Source organism: Ursus arctos, unplaced genomic scaffold (genome assembly GCF_023065955.2).
Source record: "Ursus arctos isolate Adak ecotype North America unplaced genomic scaffold, UrsArc2.0 scaffold_26, whole genome shotgun sequence".
Taxonomy (NCBI): Eukaryota; Metazoa; Chordata; class Mammalia; order Carnivora; family Ursidae; genus Ursus; species Ursus arctos.
Genome location: NW_026622941.1, coordinates 757,179 through 780,927, shown reverse-complemented (window position 1 = coordinate 780,927; position 23,749 = coordinate 757,179). Strand labels below are relative to the sequence as shown.

Sequence of the window (23,749 nt, the reverse complement as noted above, 5' to 3'; positions counted from 1 at the left end):
AGGCTCTTCCGCTGGGAGCCTGCTTCTTCCTCTCCTGCTCCCCCTGCTTGTGTTCCCTCTCTCGCTGGCTGTCTCTCTCTGTCAAATAAATAAATAAAATCTTTAAAAAGGGGGGGGGGATGTTGCTTTCCTGAGAGAAAGATTAGAAAGGCCTCAAGTATTCAAAGAAGGATAATCTTCATGCAATCTTCTATTTTTTCCTTTTTCTTCTAATTCTGTTTTTCTTCAGCCTTGTTCTTTCCTCCCTCTCCTTCCCAGTGCCTGCCCTACCACCCTCATCCCTCCCCAGCCCTTGAGCTCAATATGCATAAAGGAAATGGGTTTCACAAGTTTATATTTTTCATAAAGCATTCCATCTATAATCATCCTAATTACCAAGAGAGGATGGCAAAAGAAGCAAAAATCATTTTATGATATAGGTGATCCTTGTTTCTTTCTTCTCTTAAAATGATTAACAAACATCTAATCTGATCATCTAAAGAGTGCTTAACCTCACTTGTACCATAATGCGCTGTGTTCATTGTAGATCGAGCAAAGAGGAGAAAGCTCAGGGAAGAAAGGGCATGGCTGCTGGCCCAAGGGAAGGAGCTCCCCCCAGAACTTTCCCATCTGGACCCTAATTCCCCCATGAGAGAAGAAAAAAAGACTAAAGACCTGTGAGTATTTAATGATACTAACAGTAGCAACCAGGAACGTTGGCGAAGCACTCTGGCACTTTTCTCATTTAATCCTTAAAATAACCCTGTGTGGTAGGGAATATTCAGTGTTCGTGAGCTTCTCATTCTTCTATATGTCTTTTTGTATTATTCTTTAGATTACAAAAATATTCATTAGGGTAAAATAAAACCCAGGATATAATGTGCTCTTAAATAACCAACATTATAGAATCCTAAATTAAGCTGTGGACCATCTGAGTCAGCCACATCATTTTACAGGTGATGAAAACGATACTCCTTTTTTTTTTTTTTTTTTTTTTTTTGCTGAGACTTGCTAACCTTTATCTTCATAATTATTTTCTAGAGATTATCAGTGTTACAGACTTACCTTAAAAACAGTTTATTGGGACTGTTCCAAACCATGGTATAATCAGCATGTGTCTGTGATTGAATTAAGAGAGCTAAGGAGAGAAGGTGATCAAAGTTACTATTTCTTATTTTGTGATTCACAGCTTTGAGTTGGATGATGATTTCACTGCCATGTATAAAGGTCAGTTCCCATTCTCAACTTTATTATTTCTGACAGAAGTACTCCTATGTGAGTGCGTTAATTAAGCTCTCTTCTTTGGCTTTCAGTTCTAGATGTGGTAAAGGCTCACAAGGATTCCTGGCCCTTTTTAGAACCTGTGGATGAATCGTATGCCCCAAACTATTACCAGATTATTAAGGTAGAGGCTACCTTTGCAGTTATCTACTGTGGGGTTTGTTTCTTTCTTGATTTTTGTTGCTGGTTTTTGTTTTAAGTTCACCTGTTGTTCCTTGAGCATCAGGGTTGCTGGGTATATGCCAGGCTCCTGAGAATCTCATAGCGGCATGATTCCTTTGCCCCATAAGGACTACGAGATGTTTTTTCTCCAGCATGTTGTAATTTAATGTGTCCTATTTAGGTCCCCATGGATATCTCAAGCATGGAGAAGAAACTGAATGGAGGTTTATACTGTACCAAGGAGGAGTTTGTAAATGACATGAAGACTATATTCAGGAATTGTCGAAAATATAATGGGGAAAGTAGTGGTAAGTGGGGAAGGTGCTTGCTGTGGATACACTTATTATACCATTTCAACCAAGAACAAAACACCTTCTTCTTTAGAAATACACAAAAATAGAAGTGCATCTCTTTTAGAAATGTTCAGACCTTTCAGTGGGACTATAAACAAAATGTACATTTTTAAAGCCATGAGATTAGACATTCTGACCATTTACACAACATGTGCCAGAACCACTCCTGTCCTATGTGACAAAAGAATGTGTCGGGTGGCTCACTGGGCTCAGGTTATTTTTCATTATCTCGGAGACCAGTCCGGATTTAGTTTGCACTGCTTCCTTAACACAGACCGCTAACCACTGACAAGACTGACCTTAGATTCTTAAATCATCTTGAGAAGTCCACAGGATAGATCCCCAATAACAAAGAATGTATGGCTCAAATGTAGAAACTTGAAGTCATTTATACAGTAGCTCAAATGCTTTAGCTTAAAAACCAAGCAGCTATGTGGTGCCTGGGTGGCTCAGTCATTTCAGCATCCGACTCTTGATTTTGGCTCAGGTCATGATGTAAGGGGTCCTGAGGTCAAGCCCCATGTCTGGCCCTGCATTCAGCAGAGAGTCTGCTTAAGATTCTCTCTCTCCCTCTCCCTCCCCTAATTTCACTCTCCCTCTCAAATAAATAAATAAGTCTTAAAAAAAAAAAGACAAAACTAAGTAGCTTCAATGACTTTATTTGAAAATTCTGTGATTTAGCCTTGAAGAATTAAATTTGTCTTGGTTTAAGTTAATAGTTCTAGGGGCCTATTCCAGCCATACAGCCTAGAGCCTCTTAGGACAAAAACAGTGTCTTCATCTTGTGTCCATAGCTGCACGACATTAATATCACTCAAGCTGAATTAAGCTCATGAATTTACTCAGCATCTTTTATTGTTTGTTGGTAAAAGAATTATCTTTTGTGTCCTGTAAAAGCCGTATCTGGAAGTCAATCCTTATGTCTTCCCATAGAATATACCAAGATGTCTGATAATTTAGAGAGGTGTTTCCATCGGGCAATGATGAAGCATTTTCCTGGTGAAGATGGAGACACAGATGAAGAGTTCTGGATCAGAGAGGACGAAAAGCGAGAGAAGAGACGGAGCCGGGCTGGGCGAAGCAGTGGAAGCCATGTTTGGACCCGCTCCAGGGACTCTGAAGGGCCCAGCAAGAAACAGCAGCCAGTGGAGAATGGAGGAAAGTCCTTGCCGCCTGCCCGCCGCGCTTCCTCTTCTGGGGATAATCAAAGCAGCAGTTCCACACAACTCCCTCGGGAGGTGGGCACCTCAAACGGCCGAGGCTTTTCTCGTCCCCTACATTATGGTGGGATGCCCAACCAGACACCCCTTTTAAACCAGATGGTAAGGGATAGCTTAAAATTCCATAGTAGTTTCTCCTAGTCAGTGAATTCAAAGAGAAGTGAAGCCTTTTTAATTAGTTTCTCTTCCAGAGTGATTTTTCTATATATGGTTGATTTCTTCTCCCCTCATCTGTCCTTTCTGTATTCATTCTTCCTCTTATTTTAAACCTTCTTTCTTTTAATCAATCTGATGCACTCTCAATGTGGGCAAAAATTGAGATTTTAAAAACTCTTCATGTACATAGCACAGAAATACGCACAGTACATAAAATATATAGCCTATCTGTGGCATTAAAACTTCATGTTGGGGGGTACTTGGGGGAAAATTGGCTTAAAAGGCTCTTGGGGGAGGAGGCAGTAATGAAAAAGAGATTAAGAAACACCATGTTTTCTGTCCTGAAGCAAGAGATTGCTTTGGGCCCCAGAACTAGCCCCGATCTGGGTGAGCCCATATGCTAGCATTCTGCAGGAACGTCCTTGTTTCCTACCTAATGTCTTCTGTGCTTTCTCTTTTTTCCCCTCCCCTCTTGCCTTTACTCAACGCCCTTCAGAGGCCAGCAGTACCGGGAACATTTGGCCCTCTTCGAGCATCAGATCCTGCCAATCTATATGTCTCCTCTAGGGTCCCAGAACCACACCCTGGAGAACCTACACAGCAGCCTCAGCAGTTTGCCATGCAGGTAAGTAGCCTACTCAGAATATGCAAATGCAAAAGGTTCTACAGGTAAACTTCAGAAATACAGTCTCTCACCAGGTTAAATTTCATTCATTATCTTCCATTCTGTAGAGTCTGTTACTATAGATTAAGCACTTTACAAGTTATGCCTTATTCTGTGGGTCTACTGAACTCTGCTCTCCTGTTTTCTTGTTGCCAGCCTCCAGTTGGAATGAACAACCACCGAGGACCCAGGCTAGGCACTCCAGAAGAGAAGCAAGTGTGTGGGGGGCTGACACACCTTAGTAACATGGGATCACATCCTGGATCCTTGCAGCTTAGGCAGATGGGTGGCCCTAGTCAGGATGGAAATATTTATCCCCCAACTCAATTCCAGGCAGGATTTATTCCTCCCAGGCATGGTGGGGCTCCAGCCCGACCCCCAGACTTTCCTGAAAGCTCAGAAATTCCTGCCAGCCACATGTACCGGTCCTACAAGTACCTGAATCGAGTACACACTGCTGTCTGGAATGGGAACCATGGTGCTACAAACCCAGGACCCTTGGGCACAGATGAGAAGCCCCCCGTGGGGCCAGGACCCTCTCACCAGCCTCGCACTCTTGGTCACATGATGGATTCCCGAGTGATGAGACCTCCTCTCCCTCCAAACCAGTGGACTGAACAATCAAGCTTTCTACCTCATGGAGTTGCTTCTTCAGGGTATATGCGACCACCCTGTAAATCTGGTGGACATCGGTTACAGCCACCTCCCGCCCCAACGCCAAGTTCTCTTTTTGGAGCACCCTCCCAAGCTCTGCGGGGGGTACCAGGAGGGGACTCCATGATGGACAGCCCAGAGATGATTGCCATGCAGCAGCTTTCTTCCCGAGTTTGCCCACCAGGTGTGCCTTACCACCCCCGACAGCCTACACCCCCCCATTTACCTGGCCCTTTTCCGCAGGTAGCTCACTCGGCATCAGTAAGTGTGTCAGCCCCTAAGCCTGCCTTGGGGAACCCTGGGAGGACACAGGATAACAGTGAGACACAAGAGCCTGAGAATGACCGAGGTAATTTACACCATCATTTTTGTCTGACGTCTGACATTTAAACCATTAATTCATAAGGAATCTTTTTTCCAAAGACTGTCAGACTTCTTTCCAGCTTCTTGAACTGCTCACTCAGGGTTGGACCAATACTATGGCCTGATCTGAAAGGATTTCTGGTAGTAATGATCCTTACCCAGATGTAGTTCTTACTGTACCATGCCGTCTTTTTGAGACTTGTAGATCTAGTAAATCAGTTCTCAGACCAAGCTTTGAGATAGCTACTGTTTTATTGTAGTTTGTACAGGAGGAATACGCAAAGCACAAAGCTATCGGTTGCCTTTGTCTAACTAGTTAAGTGGTGGAGCTGAGATTTGTACCCAGACCCACTCAATTCAGCATCCATGCTCTCACCACTACATCATCAAACTGCCTTTAAAAATGACTGTCTTAAACATTATCATTATAAAATAAGTTTTCAATATGTAAAGTCTAATTATTTCCGTCCTTTTATTCCTGGGATACATTTATAGCTACTAAGAAGCAAATCTTGAAGGGATTTCTTAGAAATATCACTTAAGAGATTAACCTGAGGGCGTCTGGGTGGCTCATTCGGTTAAGCATCTGCTTTTGGCTCAAGTCATGATCCCAGGGTCCTGGGATTGAGCCCCATGTCGGGCTCCCTGCTCATCGGGGAGTCTGCTTCTCCCTCTGCCCCTCCCCCCTGCTCGTGCACCCTCTCTCTCTCTTACTCTCTTGCTCACTCTCAAGTAAATCTTTAAAAAGAGAGATTAACCTAAAAATTGCGAAGATGAAAAGAATACTTTGTGTAATTAGTGCTTATTTCTAGGATAGATGTCCACGATGTATTGTATGTTATTTTTTTCAACACATTACTGGAGAGGGGCACATGGGTGGCTCAGTCAGTTAAGCATCTGACTCTTGATTTAGGGTCACGTCAAGATCTCAGGGTTATGGGATCAAGCCCTGTATCGGGCTCTGTGCTCAGCGTGGACTCTGCTTTAGAATCTTTCTCTCCCTCTACTACCCCTTCTCCCATTTGCACTCATACCCTCTCAATAAATAAATAAAATCATTTTTAAAAATACATGACTGAAGAATAGATACCTGATCATTTATCAATTATGAATATTCCACATAAAATTGAATGATAGGCCTAGAACTCAGAATTACTTTATGTATTAGATATCTACTGACACTTTTTTTTACTGTAATTCCACTATAGTTAATATACAGTGTTACTGTGATTCAAGACTTCAGTACATTACTCAGTGCTCTTCATGATAAGTGTGCTCTTAATCCCCATCACCTGTTTCACCCGTCTCCCTACCGCCTCCCCTCTGGTAACCATCACTTTGTTCTCTGTAGTTAAGAGTTTGTTTTTTGGTTTGTCTCTCTTTTTCTTTGTTAGTTTTGTTCTTTAAATTCCACGTGAGTGAAATCATATGGTATTTGTCTTTCTCTGACTTATACCCTCCTGTATCCTCCACCAACATTGATGCAAGTAGCAGTATTTCATTATTTTTTATCACTGAGTAATATTCCATTGTATATACATACCACTTCTTCATGCATTCATCTTTCAGTGGGCGCATGCTTCCATATCTTGGCTATTGTAGATGGTGCTACAGTAAACATAGGGGTGCATATATACCTTTTCAAATTAGTGTTTTGTATTCTTTGGATAAATACCCAGTAGTGGAATTAATGGATCATATGGTAAATCTTTTTTTTTTCTTTTCCTTTTTTTCTTTTTCTTTTTAGTTACCTCCATACTGTTTTCTAGAGTGGCTGCACCAGTTTGCCTTCCCACCAACAGTGTCCGAAGGTTCATTTTTTTCTACATCCTCACCAATATTTGTTGTTTCTTGTGCTTTTTTATTTTAGCCATTCTGGTGGGCGTGAAGTGATATCTCCTTGTGGTTTTGATTTGCATTTCCTTCATGATAAGTGATGTTGAACATCTTTTCATGAGTCCTTTGGCTATCTGTCTCGAAATAATGTCTGTTCATGTCTTCTGCCCATTTTTAATTACATTATTTGGTTGTTGGGTGTTGAGTTCTATCAGTTCTTTATATATTTTGGATACTAACCCTTTATAGATACACCATTTGCAAATGTCTTCCTCCATTGTCTTTTAGTTTTATCGATTGTTTCCTTTGCACTGAAGAATCTTTTTATTTTCGTATAGTCCCAAGATTTAATTTTTGCTTTTGTTTCAATTGCCTCAGGAGACCGATCCTCTTTTCCAAGTGGTTGTTCAGTTTTCCCAGCAACATTTGTTGAAGAGACTGTCTTTTTCACATTGCATATTCTTGCCTCCTTTGTCAAGGATTAATTGACCGTATAATTGTGGGTTCATTTCTGGGCTGTTTAGTTCCCTTGATCTATGTGTCTTTTTTTGTGCCAGTATGATTCTGTTTTGATTATGACAACTTTGTAGTATAACTTGATATCTGGGGTTGGGACACCTCCACCTTTGTTTCTCCTTCAAGACTGCTTTGCCTATTTAGGGTCTTTTGTGGTTGCATATAAATTTTTAGGATTATTTGTACTAGTTCTGTGAAAAATGCTGTTGGTGTTTTGATAGGGATTGTATTAAATTTGTAGATTGCTTTGGGTGGCATGGACATTTTAATAATATCTGTTCTTTTTTTTTTTTTTAAGATTTTATTTATTTGAGAGCGAGCGAGCGCGTGAGCAGGGGGAGGGGCAGAAGGAGAGGCAGACTCCCCACTGAGCAGGAAGCCTGATTTGGGGCTCAATCCCAGGACTCTGGGATCATGACCTGCACCAAAGGCAGGTGCTTAACCAACTGAGCCACCCAGGTGCCCCAATAGCTGTTCTAATCCATGAACATGGAATGTCTTTCCGTTGTTTGTCTTGTATTTAATTTCTTTCATCAGTGTTTTATAGTTTTCAGAGTATAGGCCTTTCACCTCTTTGGTTAAGTTTATTCCTAGATATTTTATTATTTTTGGTGAAATTGTAAATGGGCATCTGACTGGCTCAGTCAGTGGAGCATGTGACTCTTGATCTTGGGGTTGTTAGTTCAAGCCCCACATTTGATGTGGAGATTACTTAAAACTAAGATCTTTTTTAGAAAAATGAAATCATAGGGGCGCGTGGGTGGCTCAGTCAGTGAAGCATTTGCCGTTGGCTCAGGTCATGATCCCAGGGTCCTGGGATCGAGCCCTGCATTGGTCTCCCTGCTCCACAGAGGGCCTGCTTCTTCCTCTCCCTCTGCCTGCCGCTCCTCCTTCTCGTGCGCTCTCTCTCTCTCTCTCTCAAATAAATAAATAAAATCTTTAAAAATAAATGAATTAAAAAATAAAAAGTGAAATTGTAAATGGGATTGTTTTCTTATTTTCTCTGTCTGCTATTAGTATGTAGAAATTCAGTAGGTTTCTGTATGTTGATTTTATATCCTGTGACCTGACTGAAGTTATTTATAATTCTAGTAGTTTTTTGGTGGTCTTTAAGGTTTTCTATATATAGTATCATGCCATCTGCAAGTAGTGAAAGTTTTACTTTTTCCATACCAATTGGGATGCCTTTTATTTCTTTTTGTTGTCTGATTGCTACGGTGAGGACTTCCGGTACTATATTGAATAAAGGTGGTGAGAGTGAACATTCTTGTTTCATTCCTGATCTTAGGAGAAACCTCTCAATTTTTCATCGTTGAGTATGATGTTGGCCGTGGGTTTTTAATATGTGGCCTTTATTATATTGAGGTATGTTTCCTCTAAACCTACTTTGTTAACGGTTTTTATCATGAATGCATATTGTACTTTGTCAGATGCAGGTGTTTTTTCTGCATCTATTGAAATAATCGTATAGTTTTTAATCCTTTGTCTTGTTGATGTGATGCATCATGTTGATTTATTTGGCCTTGCATCCTAGGAATAAATTCCACTTGGTTGTGGTGAATGATTTTTTTAATGTATTGTTGTGCTTGGTTTGCTAGTATTTTGTTGAGCGTTTTCATGTCTATGCTCATCAGAGATAGTGACCTGTAGCTCTCTTTTTTTGTAGTGTCTTTTATCTGGTTGTGGTATCAGGGTAATTCTGGTCTCACAGAATGAATTTGGAAGTTTTCCTTCCTCTTCTGTCTTTTGGAATAGTTTGAGAAGAATTATTATTAAGTCTTCTTTAAATATTTGGTAGAATTACTTGTGAAGCTTTCTGGTCCTGGACTTTTGTTTGTTGGAAGTTTTTTCCCAGAATTTTGTTGCTGGGAAATGGTCTGTTCTAAGTTTGCATTTCTTCCTATTTTAATTTTGGTAAGTTATATGTAATTTATCCATTTCTGCTAGTTTGTCCAATTTGTTGGCATATTGTTTTTCATGATATTCTCTTACAGTCCTTTGTAAGTGCTTTGGTTGTTATTTCTCCTCTTTCATTTCTTTTTTTTTTTTTTAAGCTTTTTATTTATTGATTTGACAGAGACAGCCAGCAAGAGAGGGAACACAAGCAGGGGGAGTGGGAGAGGAAGAAGCAGGCTCCCAGCAGAGAAGCCTGATGTGGGGCTCGATCCCAGAACGCTGGGATCACACCCTGAGCCGAAGGCAGACGCCTAACGACTGCGCCACCCAGGCGCCCCTCCTCTTTCATTTCTGATATTGTTTATTTGAGTCCTTTTTTGGGGGGTCTGGCTAAAGGTTTGTCGATTGTACTAATCTTTTCAAAGAACCAGCTCCTAGTTTCATTGGTCTGTTGTATTTACATCTTTTAGTTTCTATTTTCTTTAATATTTCTCTAATCTTTATTATTTCCTTCCTTTTACTGGTTTGGGGTTTTGTTTGTTCTTCTTCTGGCTCCTTTAGGTGTAAGGCTAGGTTGTCTATTTGAGATTTTTCTTGCTTTTTGAGCTAAACCTGTATTGCTATAAACATCCCTCTTTAGAATAGCTTTTGCTGCATCCAAAAGATTTTGGACTGTAATGTTTTCATTTTTCATTTGTCTCCACGTATTTTTTAATTTCCTATTTGTTTTCTCAGTTAACCTATTCATTGTTTAATAACATGTTATTTAATCTCCATGTACTTTTGTTCTTTCCCAATTTCTTCTTGTGGTTGATTTCTAGTTTCATACCATTATGTTTAGAAAAGATGAATGGTATGACTTCAGTCTTTTCAAACTTATTGAGATTTGTTTTGTGATCTATTCTGGAGAATGTTCCATATGCACTTGAAAACAATGTGTATTCTGGTGCTTTAGGATGGAATGTTTAGAATATACCTATTAGTTCCATATGGTCAAGTGTGTCATTCAAAAAGCCCGTGGCTGGATGCCTGTGTGGCTCAGTCAGTTAAGCATCCGATTCTTGATTTTGGCTCAGGTAATGAGATTGAGCCATTGGGTGTGGAGCCTTCTTAAGATTCTCTCTCTGTCCCTGGAGCACTTGGGTGTCTCAGTCAGTTAAGCGTCTGACTCAGATCATGATTGTGGGTTCCTGGGATCAAGCCCTGCATTGGGCTCTACCCTCAGCGAGGAGTCTGCTTCTCCCTGTCCTTCAGCCCCTCCCCCCAGTCTCTTTGTGTTCTCTCTCTCTCTCTCAAATAAACAAAATCTAAAAACAAAAAAACAAAAAAACCAAGATTCTCTCATTCCTTCCCCCTCTCTTCCCCCCCCCCAAACAAAACAAAACAATACCCACTGCTTCCTTTTTGATTTTCTGTTTGGAAGGTCTGTCCATTGTGGTTAAGTGGGTTGTGAAAGTCCCCTACTATTATTGTATTCCTGTCGATTACTTCCTTTATGTTTGTTATTAGCTGCTTTATGTATTTGGGTGTTCCCATGTTGGGTGCATAAATATTTACAATTGCTATATCTTCTTGTTGAATCTTCCCTTTATGATTTTATAGTGTCCTTCTTTGTCTCTTGTTACAGTCTTTGTTTAAAGTCTATTATGTCTATCTAAATATTGCTACCAGGTTTCTTTTTACACCATTTGCATGATAAATATTTCTCCATCCCTTCACTTTCAATCTGCATGTATTTTTGGGTCTGAAATGAGTCTTTTATAGGCAGCATATAGATGGGTTTTTTGTTTTTTTTTAATCCATTCCATCACCCTGTGTCTTTTGATTGGATCATTTAGTCCTTTTACATTCAGAATAATTATTGATAGGTATGTACATACTGCCATTTTGTTACTTGTCTTATGGATATTTTTGTAGTTCTCTGTTCCTTTCTTCTCTTACTATGTTCTGTCATGGTTTGCTGGCTCTCTGTAGTGGTATACTTGGATTCCTTTCTCTCTATTTTTTGCATATCAATTACTGGTTTTTGATCTGTGGTTACCATTAGGTATATGTATATACTGACTTTTGCATATAGCAGTCTATATTAAGTTAATGGTCACTTACGTTTGAACCTGTTCTTTACTCCCACCACGCCTCCCCAGGCCCCCCCCCCCAGGTTTTAGGTGTATGGTATCATATTTATATCCTTTTTTTTTGTGAATCATTTGACTGATGTTTATAGATATACTTAATTTTACTGCTTTTGTGCTTCCTACTTTTCTTACTCCTGCTTATGGTCTTTTGTTTCCATTCAGAATCCCCTTTAACATTTCTCATAGGCCTGGTGTAGTGATGTTGGATTCCTTTAATTTTTGTTTGTCTGGGAAACTCTCCTTCTAGTCTGAATGATAGCCTTGCCAGGTAAAGAATTCTTGGCTGCCGGTGTTTTTTTCTTTCAGCACTTTAAATATATCCTCTCACTCCCTTCTAACCTGTAAAGTTTCTGCTGAAAAATGAGCTTATGGGGTTTCTCTTTTATGTAACTATTTTCTTTTGTCTTTCTTACTTTAAAAATTCTCTCTTTCTCACTACGTTTTTGTCATTTTAATTCCTGTGTGTCTTCACGTTGACCTCCTTGGGTTGATTTTGTTGGGGCATCTCTGTGCCTCCTGGATCTGGATTTCTGTTTCCTTCCCAGATTCGGGAAGTTTTCAGCTATTATTTCTTGAAATAAATTTTCCTCCCCCTTTTCGCTCTCTTCTGGGATCCATATAATGTCAGTGCTATTACACTTGATAGTGTCGCTGAGTTCTCTAAGTCTGTTTTCATTTTTTTTCTACCTGTTTAGTTTAACTGCTTTCCATCGTTCTATCCTCCAAGTCACTGATTCTTTCTCCTTCCTCTGGTCTATTATTAATTCCCTATAGTGTATTTTTTTAACTTCAGTCATTGTGTTGTTTATTTCTGATTGGTTCTTTTTTGTTGTCTTTGTTGAGGGTCTCACTGAGGACCTCCACTCCTTTCTCAGGTCCAGTGAGTATCTCTGTTAACCATTACTTTAAATTCTTCATTGGACATATTACTTATTTCCATTTCATTTAGCTCTCTTGCTATGATTTTGCCCTGGTCTTTCCTTTGGTATATACTCCTCATCTCTTCAGTTTGTCTGACTCTCTGTTTCTATGCATTAGGAAAGTCAGCTACATGTCCTGCTCTTGGAAGTAGTGGCCTTGTGAAGAAGAGGTCCTGTAGTGCCCTGCAGTGCAGTGTCCCCTGTTCAGAACCTAGCGCTTCAGGGGTGTCTCCTGTGTGTATCGTGTGCACCCTGCTGTCATGGCTGAGCTACTTTTGCCTTTAGTGTAGTCATCTGCAGTGGCTCTCTTTGCCTGTTCTGAGCAGAATTTGGTCCCTGTGTTGTTTGTCTTGGGCCACCTTGAGCTTGAGTTGAGTCAGACCAGGCATTTGTCAGAGGTGAGGTAGCACCGAACTATTGAGAACTTTCCCTGTGTTGTCCTTCAAGAAGCTTTCATTGGTGGGAATGGCCTTCAGTCAGGACTGCTGTCTGCCCCCAGCCCAGTGTGGGGGCCTCAGTGGGACTGGCGTGTGTGGTTATCTTCCCCTCTCTCCAGGGCAAGAGTCTCTTTGGAGTGGTGCTTGTCCTTGTCCTGGCTGCTTGCACCTCACCAGGCTTGTGGCTCCAGCTAAGGGCATATTGGAGGGGCCAGGTAAACAGGAAAATACTAGAATAGGGCCCATGGAGTGCCAGAAAGCCCTGCACCAGTCCACTGCAGCAGGGGACTGCAGCTGCCCAGGCTTGGATGGAGGGGGTGTTTCTGCAGGAGCATACTGTTAGCTATGTGACGAGTGTTGGCCCTGCACTGGTTCCTGCAGGTGTCCATCTATCTAGGCTGGGAGCGGGGGAGGAAAATGGTGCCCGCCAGCTCTTCTGTCTTAGAGAGGTCTCCCAAAAAGATCCCTGCCTCTCCAGTATACATTCATTAGTAAGTAAATCTCCTTTTTCACACTGCTGCTTCTATGCTCTATCTCAGTGGGGCTGTTTGTTGTACTGTCTCTTTAAGGGCAGGGACTCTACCCTCCTGGCTCTCTCAGCTGAGCCCACTGAGTTTTAAAGTTCAGATGTTAATAAGCCCCCCAGATTCTTGGCCCTCTCTGGTTTTCAAAGCCAAATGTTACAGGGATTAGTCTTCCCCGTGCAGGTCCCCTGTGCTGGGGTTCCTGGCTTGGGGATCTGCCTCTGCTCCCTTCTCTGTGCCACTGCATCCCTCCCTCCTGTGGCTCCTAACAGCATCTGTGTTCTTCCCGCCCTCTGTGATATGGCCTCTGCTCCACAGTTAGCTGTGGAGAGTGTGTTCTGCCTCTTTAAGTCATTTTCTGGGTTATTTATACCGATGTGAGTGTTACCTAGTTATCTAGTTGTATCCATGAGACAAGATGAGCTTAGGACCCTCCTGCTCTGCCTTCCTCGACTCAGACTGACTTTTTAAAAGTGTTTCTTTTGAGGGAAGGCCTGCTTTGTGAACACCATCTCAAACAGAATTGTCTAATACTGATTTCACATGGGGTCTGGAATTCGAGCTTTAGAAGGAGAGTCCCTCTGACGAAACTGTGGATAAGCCTATTTGTTAGTTTACATGTTTTATGTTGACAAAATATTGACAAGTGTAGATTTAAATTTCGTTGTATAGCTTGTACCTTTGAGTTTTCATCCAGCACTAGTTCATTAGTTGACTGAGATTTTAGTAGGTCTTTGAAAGTCATTATGTATGAATCCTTACTCTTGTCTTTAAGATCTGTTACCAGAATTGTATTTAGATCACACCTGAGCAACAACGCTGTTCTACTTGAAAAAGTATAATCATTAAGACCGAATTTCTGGTCTGACACAATAGCAAGGTAAAGAATCCTGAGTTTGTAATTAAGCATTTGAGTCTAGTAAATTAATTTATTTGGGTGTAGTAAATTTCTGTGCCTTTGGGTTTTATCCTGTAGGCATCTTGTTTTCAAGAAACCTTTATTGAGTCCCTGTTGTGTACAAGTACTAAGAGTAGTAGGGAAGAAAACAAGAGTCCCTGCTGCTGTGGAACGTCTGTTCTGAAGGGGCAGACATCAGGCATGCAGCCCCTTGATATGGATCCATCCCGTCCTGGTCCTTCTCACTGTATCTACATGTATGACATGCATCTGTCGGAATTATCTCACAACCACTTACTACTCTGTGACAGCACAGCAAGAGGGAGGCAGGGACGTCGCCGTTCTTTGGCAGACTTTATGAGTAGCGGTAGAGGTGCTAGGTCTTATCTCTTGGTCTGTAAAGCGGAGCTTACAAGGGCCTCAACATCATGAATCCTTTCAGGGACACTCAAAATTTCTAGCTGAAGCTTGAATGACCACATATCCATCTCAACCTCACCTGTCCTTATCTGACTGCTTTCGTGTTCTTTCCACTACCATCCTCATCAGTATTGTCATTTCAGCCACTGAATTACTGATTTGTTCTACGTTTTTCGTACAGCAGATCCCTTGCCTGGGCTTGAGGAGAAACCATCAAACATTGGTGCTTCAGAGGGGGTGTACCTCAAACAACTACCTCACCCTACACCTCCCTTGCAGACCGACTGTACCAGGCAGAGCTCACCACAAGAAAGGGAAACAGAGGGCCCAGAGCTCAAAAGTGACTCCTCAGAATCTGGAGACAACTGTAAAGCAACAAAGAGCAAGAATACCTGGCCCCCTGAGAGCAACTATACCAGCCCAGCCACCCAAGGATGCATGCGAGACCTCTCCACTCTGGCAGATAGAGGGCCTCTGCCCGAAAATGGAGTAATTGTTGAAGCATCCCCTTGTGGATCAGAGGGGAAAGGCCCTGGTGGTAGTGGTTCAGAAAAGCCACTCTGCCCCAGAGGCAAAACGCTACAGGAAACCATGCCGTGTACAAGACAGAACCCAGCTACACCTCCCAACGCAGACCCCAATCTCATGGGAGGCACTGTAAGCCAGTTTTCTCCCTTGTACATGCCTGGCCTGGAATACCCAAATTCAGCTACACATTACCACATCGGTCCAGGCCTGCAAGGTTTGGGCCCTGTGATGGGAAGTAAACCCTCAGTATCCCATCCTCAGCATTTCCCCCCTAGGGGCTTTCAATCTAACAACCCTCATTCTGGAGTCTTTCCCCGGTATCGCCCCCACCAAGGAATAAGGTATTCCTACCAGTCACCACCTCAGCCTTCCTACCATCACTATCAGCGAACTCCTTATTATCCGTGTCCACAGGGCTTTTCTGACTGGCAGAGACATCTTCATCCCCCGGGAAGCCCAAGTGGGCTCCCACCTAATCCACCCCCTCCACCGAGGCCCCTCTTCCCAGATAAGAGCGGCTTGGCTAACCTGCAAGGCTGTGAGACACTGAATGCTGCCTTAACTTCCCCAACCCAAATGGATGCAGCGGCTGCTAAAGTCGTCTCAACTGATGGGCAGAATCCTGGTCCAGAGGAAGAGAAGCTGGATGAGTCTATGGAGAGGCCAGAGAGTCCCAAAGAATTTTTAGACCTGGACAACCATAATGCAGCTACCAAGCGGCAGAGCTCATTGTCAGCCAGCGAGTATCTTTATGGAGCTCCTCCTCCACCTCTGAGCTCAGGGATGGGATTTAGTTCATCTACTTTCCAGCCCCATGGTGTGATGCTACAGACGGGCCCCCCTTACACACCTCAGCGGCCAGCCAGTCATTTCCAGCCCAGAGCTTACTCTTCCCCCGTGGCTGCTCACCCCCCTCACCATCCAGTGGCTGCCCAGCCCAATGGCCTCTCTCAGGAGGGCCCCGTCTATCGCTGCCAAGAAGAGGGCCTGGGTCACTTTCAAGCTGTAATGATGGAACAAATTGGCACTGGAAGTGGAATAAGGGGACCTTTCCAGGAAATGTACAGACCATCAGGGTAAGATTACACTAGATGGTTTCTTGGTTTTTGTTTCTTTTTTCTGGGAAAAGAACAGATGTTGGTTTTAGACAGAAAAATGGCCGTAGAAGTGAAGGTGATAACCTTTAGTGGTCTGGGTCCAAGGAAAGCTTGGCAATCACTGATAATTGAAGACTTAATGGAAATGTTTCAGCCTTAGAGTCCGATTTTGTCTTTGGCATTTTTTTCCCTCATGAAAGTGAATTGGCATTTAAATGACTGTTTAGTTAGATTTTGAGACTGGAAACTTGATAGCCACAGTTTGAGAGCCATAGGCAGAGGTATCATTGCCACTAGGTTCGGATACTCTGATCAAGGTAAAATAGGTCTCTCTCAAACCCTGAGGTGAGGGGACAGCGTATGTAATGTTCAGGTTTTATCCTTTACCTCTCATTTCTTCCCCTAACACTGAATAAAGAAACAGGTTTATCCAGAAAACACGTCAAATACAGTCCCCATGAGAATTCTTACAAATAGTTTTAAGACTCACTGAGGTGATCTGTGATCCTGGAGATTTTCAAATTAATAATATATAAAAGATGGTTAAATAAAATTGTTTACATTGAAGTATGAAGCCTAGTCATAAAACCAGTACCATCCAACTTAAAAACTAATGTACCCCTCTTCAATGCCATTAAGATCTTACCTCCAAAACCTCTTCCCCACTTAACATTTTGCCCTACTCATTTTATACCTCACTAAATATGTTTATGTTTTGTTTCTTTGTCTTTTAAACCATTGGGAAGCACGTTGCAGACTTCATGATTGCACGCATCTGCTAGGAATAACGACATTCTCCTGGAGCACAATCTCACACTGTTATTTCCACCCAAGGAAAATAACAGTAATATTGTTTAATATAGAGTCCTTATTTAATTTCTCCAGTTGTCCCCAAAATGTCTTTTATAGCTATGTTTCTTGTTTTATCTTATTTTAATTTTTTCCCCATCCAGGATCCGTGTAAGGTTAACATTTTTACATTTGGTTGCTCTGTCTGTTTAGTCTCTTAATTTACAACATGTATTCTGTCATTGTTTTGTTTTTCAAAGATTCGAGGCTAGTTCCCACGTAGGACGTCCCAGATCCTAGATTCTTCTCATTGTTCCCTCATGTGTGGAGTCCAGTTAAACACTTGTCAAGAGCTCTCCCTAGGCTGTGTCATGTACTTACTGCATCATACCTGGTGGCACAAAATGTCACTTTGTCCCAGTATTGATTCCAAGTTTGATAATTAAGGCAGTATCTGCCTGAGATTTTCGTGATTAATGTAACTCTTCCCTTTCTAATTAATATGTCTTCATTAATTCTTAACTGTTCTTTCTTGTGGCTGTAGAATGCAAATGCATCCAGTCCAGTCACAGTCCTCGTTCCCAAAGACCCCAGCACCAGCAACATCCCAGGAAGAGCTGCCACCACATAAGCCCCCAACACTTCCTCTTGATCAGGTAAAAATTACCAAAAATTAGAACTTTTGTTATTCTTCCAGGTGGCAGGAAATAGTTCATTGTGGGTTTATCGTGATTGTGAGAAAATCTTTTAAGGTGTCCTGTTAATAGAGGAACTTGAACTGGAAAGTGCATCGTGTCCTACTGGCGACCAAGTAAAAAGGGCCACTCAGGCCCTGTGCTCCCAGTGGGTTCAGCAGGGGGAAAAGTCAAGAGAAGATGACCTCGGAAGTCGCTTCTGTATTGTTGCCATGTGTTTCTCTTCTTGTGTTAACCAGCTGCTTGGGGATTGTTCAAGTCTCATTTTTCCAAACTGGCCATTAGCATTTATTTTGATATGATAGCTTTGTATTTTTTATCCTTTTCCAACTATTTCATCTAAGAGAGACGAGACAGTCAGGTATTTAAATGATAGTAGCTCCCTTCGAGTGCCCCTTTTGTGCCAGACGCTGCGCTCCAGCTCTCTCCACGCACTGTCTCATTTCCTCTCTTCCTTGACCGCTGTGAAGTACTCATCATCAGCACCGTCAGTATCGTCCCCACACGTGCAGGGAGTCCCACTGCTCCAGAGTGATGAGGTTGGCGTTTGCCTCTGGAGGTCTGGAGCTTGAAAGCCCGCCCTCTGGAAGTAAACTGTGATGGCTGAAACAAAACCAAGCCATTTTTCCAGATGGAGAGGAACATGTATAGCTCTTTGGCTTATTTAGTTATTTTAAACAACACAATTGTTAATTTTGTTTAAATTGTCTTTATTTGCTTCTCTCAGAGCTAGTCCAAGGAGGGAATAAACCCCAAGGAAACAGAAAGCTGCGTGTGAAGACTGGAACATGGAGAATTTAGGGAAACGATCCTTGCCCATCTCTATTCCTGTTACCCTATCACACCCCTTCACAGTGCATCCCGTCATGCCGTCCAAGAGCTGGAGCCATTCCCGGAGCCCTAGAAGGATACTCCTTAGACTAACACCAGCTTGCAAAGATCCTTGGTTGGGGATCTCTTGTATGGCTGATGGTCAAGAACAAATGAACTGAAATTAGCGATGGCTTTTCTAAGTGCTGAGACTTTTGTTCAGGGAAAATCATCTTAAACTTGGGGGAGGGGGTCATACTTAAGAATGGAGTGGTGCTCGTAAACTTTCATGAGCAGCTAAACTCAGGTATATATTTGGGGAAGGGACTACTCGTAGTATTAATGTGTTTGGAGCTGGGTCCAGTTTACAGAATTTTCATGTTGCCTTTTAAAAATAATTTTTGTTGTTGGTGGTGAATGTATTGTACATAAGTGGGAAGGGTGGGTAGGGATGTGGAAGAAATGGAAGTCCTAACTATGGTGGGCACACAGCACTAGAGTAATCTTTATCTGTTTACAATCATGTCACACTGAATACTTTTGGGAGCTGGAGAAGAGGGTAGGAAAAGTTTACTCTTGTAAATTGTTACTGTTTCCTCAGTAGCGAGCAGTCCTTTGTTTGTTAAAGGCCTTCTTTCCAATCAGCCCGAGAAGGCATCGTCGCACTGCACCCTGACTGTTGAGTTTCTCAGTTCGGAGGCGCAGTGCTTGCACACGGTCTACCAGAAGTGTCAGCCTAGAAGACAGGCTGCCCTCTCATCCAGTGGCCCAAAGCCTGGATTTCAGAGAGCAGTGCCCTTCCTGATTTGCCACCAGCCCTACCAGATAGTTGTAAAGCAATATCAGGACTTGGGATCACTAGAGTGTTTTGCTTATTAGAATATAAAATAAATCGTCCTATTCACAGGCCTGCCGGGACTGTGAATCTGGTAGACATCACACAAAGCTTTCTGGCACAAATCACATTTTGTGGAAGTGACTACTCAGGTTTGTATATGTTAGTATCAATAAAGAAATTGCACAGTTTTGAATAGGAAAAATGTATTCTATAGATTTACAGTTTGAATTTAGGAATATCTCAGTATATATAGTTTTAATTCATTTTAAGTGAATCGTAGTAAAATAAGTCATGGTAATTTAAGGTAGCTTTCAGGAACGAGTTCTTGGAAATCATTTGTCATATCTGTGATAGGAAACAATTTTACAGTATTAAATTACTTTGTTACAGTTTTAGAAGTGAATTACACTGGATTGTCTTTGTTTAGCATTCTGTATTTGATTTTAGCTGAGATGCCACCAAAGTTAGGACTCCTATGTTTTAAACTTTTGAATATCCCACAAAGGGGAAAAAAAAAAAAAAAAAAAACAACTAAGGAAAAATGCCCTGAAATTAACAGGTTTTGTAAAAAATAGCATACTTTTAAGCATGCCTTTGGGATAGTAGAAAAACTTCCATATAATATTAATCTGCCCTAGTTTCTTACAAATTCAGCCTTATAAGGGGCCATTAGGATCTTTCCCTCCAATTCCAGCATCCTTGAAATGTGGAACTGTCATGTTTAAAGTTTGCTCTGCTATTTAGGAAAAGAAACAAATTGGAAATATCCATGTTATACAGATGGAACCCAAGTCACCAGCTCCAGTGTAAAGGAAATTCATACAAATAAGGGAATGCTTATTGACCTGGCGTTGTGGCTTATGGCTCAGGCAGGATTGAGAGTTGTGTAGGGAACACAAGAGCCTTTAAGATAGATGCACAAAAATACAAATTTTTTTCTCTAATAGACTCCAGTTTTAAATTTGGCATGTTTTTAAGTGGAATGAGCTTTGAGGCTGTGTTCTCATTTGGTCCTAATTCTGGTTAGAAAGCTGTCACTGGTATGATCTGGTTTGGAGTGAAGAGGTCAGCACTGTCCCTGTAGGAAGAACAGATTTGATGGTTCAGCTCTTGAGCTAGTATAAATTAACATGGCCGATGCACGACTACTTCTGTTTTTGCATCTGTGTAGAAGCAGGGAGGAGAGAAAGACCAACTGGTCTTGTCTTCTCACGTGGAAGTTGGTGTGAGTGAGAGGCCTTTGGCTGCAGCCTGACTAGGAGCATGGTAGCCACAAGGTCTGTTCCCCTGGTGCTGAGGTTGGATTGCTTTGTGCTGAATGACCCTGGGGCATGCGTAGGAGTGGACCATAAAGCAATAGTTGGGCTGATCTCTGCCCTTTTTCCATCCCCCCTGCTCAAGGTAACCTATTCTCCTCATTCTCCCAGCCCCTTACCCCGTTACCTGTTGCTAGAGAAAAGCTGTGAACAATATAGGAAGAAATCAATAAATTCTTTTATCCTGAACCTCCCTTCTTAGTATGTATAGATGTGAAAACTGTTAAGGAAGAACAGTATCAAGTATTGAACTACTACTGTATCATCTCAGAACACTGGGAACAAGGACAACAGCAGACTTGCCAGCCTTGTTGTGTCCCATGGGGGAACTGGGTCATGCATTACAGGTACCAGCACTTCAGCCCTTGTCTGCTATCTCCTGAGCTTTTACTGGTCTTTGAAGCACAGATCTGCTAAAAGCAGTCAGGAGCTGAGCTGCAAGATTGCAGGAACACATGTGACCATTGAGCTGCTGTGAACCGCTGATCCGCTCTTACCCCAAGCAGGACCTTTTCTTCTCTTCTTTCTCCTCTGGCACTTCTCTTCCCAAGTGTCTTAAGCAGATACAAATGCATTTGCCCTCTTCTCCATGAGGGGGATGGCGGTGTGTGATATTTATAACTAGAAAGTAGTGTGTGAAAGGGTCCTAAAAATGATCTGTCATCTAGGAGGACTCTCACTTGGTGTCTGCGGGCCCACTCTCGGGAGTCCGCAGGAGGGGGTATCTGGGCTCCACGGGGAATGAGGACACTCCCACCTGTTTCATTGAACAGTCCTGGCTAGCCTTTATTAGAGTTGTTAATAAGTTAGAATCTTTTTTCCCTAAGGCCCAGGAGAAATAAATGACCCAGAAAGAAAAGTAAAGCTTTTTGGAAGGTTTCTGGTTTGTTTGTTTGTTTTTCCCGTCAGAGTCTGTTCCTTTAAACAGTAGCTGTTGGCTGAGATGTATTATGGCAGATGCATGTGAAGAGTGAGTAAGGGCAAACTGCAGGTTCTTGTTCGCCTGACTTCTTCCAGCCCACCTTCTGAAAATAAAATTAAAGCCACTCCGCCTCTCCTTCATCGCGTGGGTTGGTTCTGGTGGTGCACGTGAGCTGCTTATTCACGATTCTTTTATTCTCCGTGAGCCCAAGTCAGACTGCTCTCAAAAGGCAAAACTCTATCGTGCTCATCTTCATTTTTATGTTGATTGAAAACCTGAAGACGTGTAGAGTGTGTGTGCACCTTAATGCACTCAGACCGCAGCGTTCAGTGTCGGTTTACTGTGGCCTCGCCCTCGGACCTTGAAAGTGCTTCTCATGACTAACCATTAGCTGTCATTATCCCATGGCATTTGTCTGCTGTATTATTGTTTATGGTAATTCCTACTGGAGTCAAAGAGGATGCTAAGTGCCGTCCAAAACACGCAAAATCCCAGTGTTGCGGGCATCACAGATGTCAGAAATAAACTCTCAATCCCTACCACTTGGTTGAATTTTTCATCCCTTTTTTTTTCTTTACTGGAAATTCAAATCTACAAATATTATACTGCTCTTAAGACCTGATCTGAAATTTCACAGCAAGTCTTAACCCAGCAGTCCCAAGGCAAGGGCATTCACGTAGTGTCAGAATGCTGACATGCGTTCGAAGAAATGAAAGGCTTAGAGTTTTCTGGCATTACTGCTCCCCACCCCACCTTGTGACTGTCGGTCCATTCACCCCTGCCAGATTCTGCATGACCTCCAGCGAGGAAGTCAGCTCCATGTGTGTGTGACTCAAGGACTGTTCCGCCTCGGGGGTTTCTGGAATGCAGTGTCCTGGCTGATAGCTTCCTGTCCAACACTCCAGTGAGAATACTGGGAATTTTGGTTGAGCGTGCAGAGGCTTTTATTCCCGGGCTCACATCCCTGTCTAGGAACTGAGAATGTGATTGAGATTTGCTACATGAGACGAAACCCCTTTCCTTTTCTCGTGGGTTGGACTCTGTAACATGGAGCCTTAGGACACGGAGCCTTGCCCTGCTTTTCATTTGGGAAAACAGAACTTGAGTGAACATTTTTGCATCCCGTCTCTCATATGAAGCTGTGACAAAAGCTTTGTCTCCAGGTTGGGTGTTTATCTGTCTCTGCTTTGTAGGCCTTTGCTAACCAGAAATTTAGAGGGGCTGTCTCCCCAGCTAGTCTTTGTCTCTCACTGTGTACCAGGGGACTGACTGAACTTTTATGTAGAAATGCCTGATAACCAACTGATTGTCTTGCATGTGTTTTTGAAAAGGGTGGGATGGGGTTGGGAACAGAGGGTGTGGATATTGAGTAAGTTATTGAAATGGCTGAACCCCGTTCAGTATCCTTCGTGTGACCCCTTTTCCCGAGCTGGGATTTGGGTTCCTCACTCTCCTGCCTTGCACACAGCTCCTGGGAGCCCAGGCCCGTCTCCACCAGCCTGCGGCACACGGTGTCAGGGATTCTCTGCTCCTGCTGCAAAAGCCGTGTGAACTTTCCTGGCCAGTACTGGAAAGGGGAATGCTATTTATTTTTATATTGTGTATATTTTGTCGTGGTCTGCTGATTCCCTGTTTCACTGAGAGCGACACTTACCTCAATAGTTAGTTCGATATTGTGTGTTGGGTAATTTTTTAAAAGAACTTTTTAAAAAGCTTTTTGATCCTCAGAGGTCTGTAGATTTATTTCCATATGAACTGGTTATTTTGTATAAAGTACATTCTTAAAATAGCAAGGCTCTGATATGTGTGAGTTGTGTGTGTCCATGTGTCACTTTTATCATCGGGACAAAGGTTTGAACTAGGCCCCAGCGCCACCCCCTAAAGAACTGCCAGCCTGTCTCACCTTGCTCCCTCAAGGCAGGTGAGCGGCGTAGGGCAGGCAGTGGGAGCGCGCCCTGTACAGGCGATGCTGGGGTGTGCTCTGTGGAGAACCTCAGAACAGTACCAAACCTGACTGGCAGTTCCACACAATGTCAGGGATAAAATGCTCCCCAGCTGGCCCGCTCCCAGTACCACCCACACACCCCTAGCCCTTGGCACACACTTGTATACACTACTTTTGCTCTCCTTCCAAAATCTAGGATGGACTAGAGCCAGGAGGTAAAGAATTCAGCTTATAATGAGGGGACACCAGGCAGCTGGAGCCTGGGGCCATGTGCGAATTGCAAGTGGCCAGAAGTGGGAGCTACAAGGCTAGGTAAGCAGCTACTTTCTACCTGCCCCATTTATTTAGTTGTTATTTCCAGTTTCTAGGAGGGTTTTTGCTACAGGGGAGAGGGA

The 23,749-nt window shown here is 42.6% G+C and overlaps 1 protein-coding gene across 9 annotated transcripts in view; it reads left to right on the top strand.

Annotated features, from left to right (window-relative positions):
• LOC113258058 (chromatin remodeling regulator CECR2) overlaps positions 1-23,196 on the top strand; it is a 175,015-nt gene extending 151,819 nt beyond the window's left edge. For 4 of the 9 annotated variants that reach the window (XM_026502760.4, XM_026502761.4, XM_048216892.2 and 1 more), the window contains 10 exons: positions 527-656; positions 1,169-1,206; positions 1,293-1,384; positions 1,604-1,730; positions 2,709-3,097; positions 3,648-3,776; positions 3,972-4,818; positions 14,596-16,018; positions 17,373-17,484; positions 18,251-23,196. In XM_026502760.4, the coding sequence (XP_026358545.1) occupies positions 527-656; positions 1,169-1,206; positions 1,293-1,384; positions 1,604-1,730; positions 2,709-3,097; positions 3,648-3,776; positions 3,972-4,818; positions 14,596-16,018; positions 17,373-17,484; positions 18,251-18,256 (3,293 nt within the window). In that variant the 3' untranslated portion in view covers positions 18,257-23,196. The remainder of the gene's footprint in view (positions 1-526; positions 657-1,168; positions 1,207-1,292; positions 1,385-1,603; positions 1,731-2,708; positions 3,098-3,647; positions 3,777-3,971; positions 4,819-14,595; positions 16,019-17,372; positions 17,485-18,250) is intronic. The other 5 variants (XM_026502762.4, XM_048216894.2, XM_048216893.2 and 2 more) reach the window with 5 other exon arrangements.
• The last annotated feature ends 553 nt before the right edge of the window (positions 23,197-23,749 follow it).